The sequence below is a fragment of the Camelus dromedarius genome, chromosome 12 (genome assembly GCF_036321535.1).
Source record: "Camelus dromedarius isolate mCamDro1 chromosome 12, mCamDro1.pat, whole genome shotgun sequence".
NCBI lineage: Eukaryota > Metazoa > Chordata > Mammalia > Artiodactyla > Camelidae > Camelus > Camelus dromedarius.
Window position 1 is genome coordinate 462511 of NC_087447.1, and position 5743 is coordinate 468253.

The following is a 5743-nucleotide window of genomic DNA, read 5'->3' on the forward strand; positions in this document are numbered from 1 at the left end:
ATTCTCGGGGAGCCGACCCGCGCGACCCGCGTCCCCAGCCGACCCTTCTCTGCACGGAGCATTGCTGGGCCCGCCCATGCCAAGCACCTCGCTTAGCTCGGATCTCTTTGGGCCACTGGGTTTGTCCACCTGCCCTTCTCTCAGGGCGCATAAGTCCAAGACGGGCAAAGGCTGGGCGCACCTTAGCAAGCCCCGGGGTCCACCAAGCCGGGCGGGGCCGGACGGGACTAAGGCCGGGCTGGGCGTGCCCGAGGGGCGGGGCTCCGGGTTCCCGACCTGGGCACTGTCCGCAGTGCTGAGCGCCCGCCGGGGCGCGCGGGGCGGTGCGCCATGGGGAACCGCAGCTACGCGGACGCGGCCGGGCTGCTCGCGGGGCGCGGGCCGGGCACGGGCGGCGGCGTGGAGAACCCGGGGGCCGCGGCAGCGCTGGCGGGGGGCGTGCTGCTCATCGGCGCGGTGCTGGCGGGGAACACGCTCGTGTGCGTGAGCGTGGCGGCCGAGCGCGCCCTGCAGACGCCCACCAACTACTTCATCGTGAGCCTGGCGGCCGCCGACCTCCTACTCGCCCTGCTCGTGCTGCCTCTCTTCGTCTACTCCGAGGTGAGCCCGCGTCACGACCGCACGCTCACCCCTTACCTGCTCCCTGTCCCCTGTCCCAGTCCGCACCGAGGACCCGGCGCGACCCTGACGCTTGGCCTCTCAGGAACCTTGAGCTGGGCACTGCGCCTGGTCTCAGGACAACCGGAGCCTCCGTTCTCTCCGAAGCCCGCTCCCCTCTCCCATCTCGCTGTCCGTCTGTCCACTTTGCTGTCTGTCCGCCCTCCCTCTTCTGACCCCTCTTCTCCCTCCCTGTCTTGGTGTCCACTACGCAAGAGATGCTTCTGTCCTTCAAGCCAGAGACCCCAGAAACAGATGACTTTGGCAGTCCAGCCATCCATCCACCCTCCTCAGCTGGGCTCCACTCCCTCAGGGGAGCCAGCTGGACAGACGAGCAGATTCAGGCTCACCCCCATCCCGGCTCCCCTGGGGCACAAAGACACACACATCACTGCACGAGGTCACAGCCAAGCACGACCAAACACATGCACACCAGCAAGCCTCACAGGAGGAGACCCTCACTCACGCAGGCTCGTCCCACAGAGGAAAGGATGCTCAGCTGCCGGCGGCTGCAGGGCAGTGAGCGAGCACAGGTGGAAGGAGGGGACACCTGGGCCTGACAGCGGGACTGAGGAGAGGGGCAGGCGTGGGGCCCAGGAGCCTCCACCCCCAGGTCAGGTTGGGCCCCTGGACGGTCCTGCGTGGTGCCAGCCCTGTGTGCTGCAGTCAGGGCAGAGAAAAGCTGCTTAGGGCTGAGTTGGGGACACAGTGTCCTGGGCTGTGGGGGAGGGGAGGCTAGTTTTTTCCTATGGTCGCCACGGTGAGTCTGGGCAGGGCTGGGGCAGAGGCTAGCAGGACAAGGACACGCATGACCTGCCACTCCCCACAGACAGACGTCACAGTGACGGCTCTTAAGCTCCTAATCGTCCCAAATCAGCAGGAGGGGATTTAGAAGGGGAGTGGCTGTCTGCTCCTTTGCCCTTGGTGGGAGTGCTAGGTGCCACACGGCAGACTTTATATCTCGTAAGTCATTTGTCCTCAGGATAAACACGTGGGTGCATTCATCACCCCTATTTTACGGATGGGGGGACAGAAGTGAAATGACTTCTCCAGAGTCCCAGAGCAGTGACAGTTTCAGTAGACAGGCGACTCTTAGCTGTCCGCTGAGGGGAGAAGGGGTGCTGGGCTCCCGCTCCAGGTGGAGGGTCCCCACCCGCACAGGGAAGGGGACAGTACCCTGAGCCCCACACCATCAGAGACGACAGTCCTCAGGTGGCTATGCCCCCAGGATCCCCCTGCCCCCAAGGCCTTTCTCAGTTCTGACAGAAAGGAAGGGTAGTCCTCTTGGTGCCCATCTGGTGGGGGGTAGCATGCCTCTGGCTGTCTCCCCTTCCCCTCACCCCTGGATGTTCAGCCCTGTTCTTCTCCCCCAGAACAGTGGGGCTCAGAAAGACAGCTCAGGCAGCGTGGCTGGGGGGACATCAGCGGTCTCGATCTATTGTCTCTGAGGGGGCCCCCACCTGCGGCCCAGGTCCAGGGTGGCGTGTGGTTGCTGAGTCCCGGCCTCTGCGACGCGCTCATGGCCATGGACGTCATGCTGTGCACTGCCTCCATCTTCAACCTGTGCGCCATCAGCGTGGACAGGTAGGCCGCCACCCACTGGCCCATCCCCCGCCTCCCCATCCGCCCGCCTTCACCGTGCTCCCTGCAGGTTCGTGGCCGTGGCGGTGCCCCTGCACTACAACCGCCAGAGCCACGGGGGCCGCCAGCTGCTGCTCATCGGTGCCACGTGGGTGCTGTCGGCGGCTGTGGCGGCGCCCGTGCTGTGCGGCCTCAACGACGCGCAGGGCCGCGATCCCGCCGTGTGCCGCCTGGAGAACCGCGACTACGTGGTCTACTCATCCGTGTGCTCCTTCTTCCTGCCCTGCCCGCTCATGCTGCTGCTCTACTGGGCCACGTTCCGCGGCCTCCGGCGCTGGGAGGTGGCCCGCCGCGCCAAGCTGCACGACCGTGCTCCCCGCCGGCCCAGCGGCCCCGGCCCGCCGACCCAGGATGCCCCTGCACCCTCTGACGCCGTCCCACCCCCGGACGCCATTCCAGTCCCCGACACCATCCCCCCTCCCGATGCCATCCCACCCACCGACTCCATCCCACCCCCGGAGTCCATCCAGCCCCCCGACAGTGTCCCGGCCCCCGATTCTGATTCCATCCGGGTCCCCAATGACGCCAACCAGGTCCCTGGCGTTACCACACCCCCTGGCACCATCCTGCCCCCTGTCTCCATCCCCACCCCTGGCTCCACCCCGGCCGAGCCCCAGCCGCAGGCCTACAGGAGACGAGCCAAGATCACGGGCCGGGAGCGCAAGGCTATGAGAGTCCTGCCCGTGGTGGTCGGTGGGTACCGGTCCCAGGGCTGTGGGCGGAGGGGCAGACGGCAGAGCCCAGGGCCAGCAGCACTGGGACTCGCTCAAGGCTCCCCCAACCCCTCCCCCAGGGGCCTTCCTGGTGTGTTGGACGCCCTTCTTTGTCGTGCACATCACGCGGGCGCTATGTCCTACGTGCGCCGTGTCCCCGCGGCTGGTCAGCGCGGTCACCTGGCTGGGCTACGTCAACAGCGCCCTCAATCCCGTCATCTACACCATCTTCAACGCCGAGTTCCGCAACGTCTTTCGCAAGACTCTGCGCCTCTGCTGCTGAGCAGACGCCCACCCGCCACAGTTCCCCTGCCAGGACCCAGCCTTGCCTGGGGCTTTATAGGCGGAGTTAAACAGATCCCAAACACCAGCCGGGATGGCTTCTGGCAGCAGGGCGGGGCAGTGAGGCAGGGAGGAGGAGCCTTTACCCCTGGTGGAGCCCAAGCCTGCACTGACCACCCCCCATGGCCAGTTAACCCTCCCTCTCTCCCTTCCTCCCTCCCTCTCTCCTTCCTTCCTTCCTTCCTTCCCAGAAAGCCCAGAAAACAGACCCCACAGAGCCAGGTCCTGGCTCTGGCCCTGGGGTGGGTGGGGAGGCTCCGCCCAAGGAGAAGTCTGGGGCACAGGGGAAGCCCTTGCCTGGAAAGGCTGTCCCCAGCTCATATCCTTCCCTTACGAGCTCCCTCCCCTATACATCCTGCCCGCTGCTGCCCACCCCGACCCTGACGGCTGTTCCCAAGCCAGCAGCCTCCTCCCCGCATCCCAGTGGCCCCACTCCACTGTCCCTGCAAGACACAGCTGAGCTGGCCCTGCCCACTGCTTTGGCAGCTGCCTTAAGGTCAGAATACAGCTCACTGTCAGCTCCTGACCTGACCCTAGAGGCCCAAAGCCTGGAGGCGGCCTGGGGTGCGGGGTGGTCTCATGGAGGCAGCCTCCCTCCAGGAGGGCTCGGGTGAGAGCAGGGGCGCCGCCCCTCCCCCACCCACAGTGTGGCCCCTTCAACCAGAAACAAACCAGCCCGCCGGGGGCGCAAGAAGCACGGGAGATGCGAAGCCGCTGCGCCCCAGGGCTGTGGCTGAGCATTCCTGTCCAGGACACTGCCTGTGACCAAGACAGTCACTGCCAGGTGCTAAGTTCCCTCTAAACATGAGAAATGGGCTGTGAGGTGCATGGCATGGGGCCTCACCGTGTTAAAATATTTCTGGAGGGGCCACCCCTCCCCATCTCTGGGTGATGACCCTCTCCTGCTCAGGGTCTCAGCTGCTGCCTCCTCCGAGAAGCCTCTCCTGACCACCCCCCAGGACCAGCCTGTCCCTGGGAGAGGCTTGTCCTCAGGGAACTAAGAACTGGGGGCTGATGCTGATGAGGGGTGCCGTGTCCTTGTGCCCCCCAGCGTCTGACACAAGGTGGGAGTGGGGGGAACCTGGCAGGACCCCAGCTCTGGTCGCCACTTCAGCTTCCAGCACCTTCTGGCCTGTGAAGCAGGACTGCTGCAGCGGACACCTGGGTCCCCCCAGGAGGGGCCCAGGTGGCATGACCTCCCCTGGGCCAGACGCCTGCCCCGGAGCTGGGCTTTGGTCCCTCCGGGAACCTCAGACCTGAAGTACAGACCAGGGAGGCGGCCACTGGGCTGACAGCAGGGTCAGGGCTGGAGAAAGGGGCTCTGACTGTGGCCCCTGCTGTCCATTTCCGTTGCTCATGCCACATGAGCCTGAGGGCCTTCTGTGGTCACTTCCGGTGGTCAGAGCTGGCTTCTGCTGCCTCCAAGAGGGTCTCAAGCAGCACATACTTGCCAGCTGGCCATGGGGACCTGCTGCTCTGCCCACCCCACCCGGGGGTCCACATGCTCCTCCTATCTCTTGTATGCCAGGGGAGCTGCTAAGAGGGCTGGGCTAGGGGGTGCACCTCATCTCAGGAGCAGAGCTGAGGATGGGCTGGGACCTGCTCATGGTCCCGCAGTGTCCCGGCCACCTAGTGGGAAGACTCCTGTGACCCCCAAGAGGGGGACAGGTGGACATGGGGGACAGGTGCAGATCCACGGAGCCTGGCTGACCTGGAGGCCCCAGTAGGCCCCAGACTGTCCCTACACACTGGAACAGACCCACTGTTCTGAGGGTCACCCCAGCCTGCAGCTCCGGGAGCCTCAGCTCAGAGGACCTGCACTCCCACCGGCTGACAGAGCCGGCCCGCTCTGCCCCTCCTGCTGCTTCTGGCAGGAGACGCGGAACTGCGATGATGCTGATGCACCCTTGGCGCCCGGACAGCGATTTCCAGGAGCCACCTGATGTCCAGGGTGACGTGGAGACAGCTTCACAAGCTCCAAAATGATATACTTTGGAAAACCAGGCCCAAAATGTGCGGCCCGCCCCCCAAGGTTCTATTTTAAAGAAAATGTGAGGAGGAAGCGGCCCCATGGTCCCAGGAACCATGCCCCGCCAACAGCTTCCCTGCAGAGCCTGGTCCCAGGGAGGCTGCTGCCCAGAGCTGCCGCGGGATGGGACCAGGATGTCTCCCCGTAGGCCACGCGTCCGCCAAGTCGCCGCTCTGGCATTTCCAGGTTTGGGGGGCCCTTCTCGGGACAAAGCCCTTCACCAACCCCTCTGCCGAGGCTGCCACGGCCCCGCTCCCCGCGTCCTCACCTTCCCGCCCCCTCTGCTCTGCAGACCATCCCCCCACACCCTGCAGGGCTGGGCCCCTGCAGGCTGGAAAGGCAGGAAGAGGAAACCAGCACG

General features: G+C 65.5%; 1 protein-coding gene across 1 annotated transcript; it reads left to right on the forward strand.

Annotated features, from left to right (window-relative positions):
* Positions 1-330: 330 nt before the first annotated feature.
* DRD4 (dopamine receptor D4) lies at positions 331-3568 on the forward strand. The gene is made up of 4 exons (XM_031448333.2): positions 331-600; positions 2129-2241; positions 2309-2991; positions 3092-3568. Exons 1-4 carry the CDS (start codon positions 331-333, stop codon positions 3292-3294), a joined length of 1269 nt encoding a protein of 422 aa, XP_031304193.2. The 3' UTR covers positions 3295-3568.
* Positions 3569-5743: the final 2175 nt, after the last annotated feature.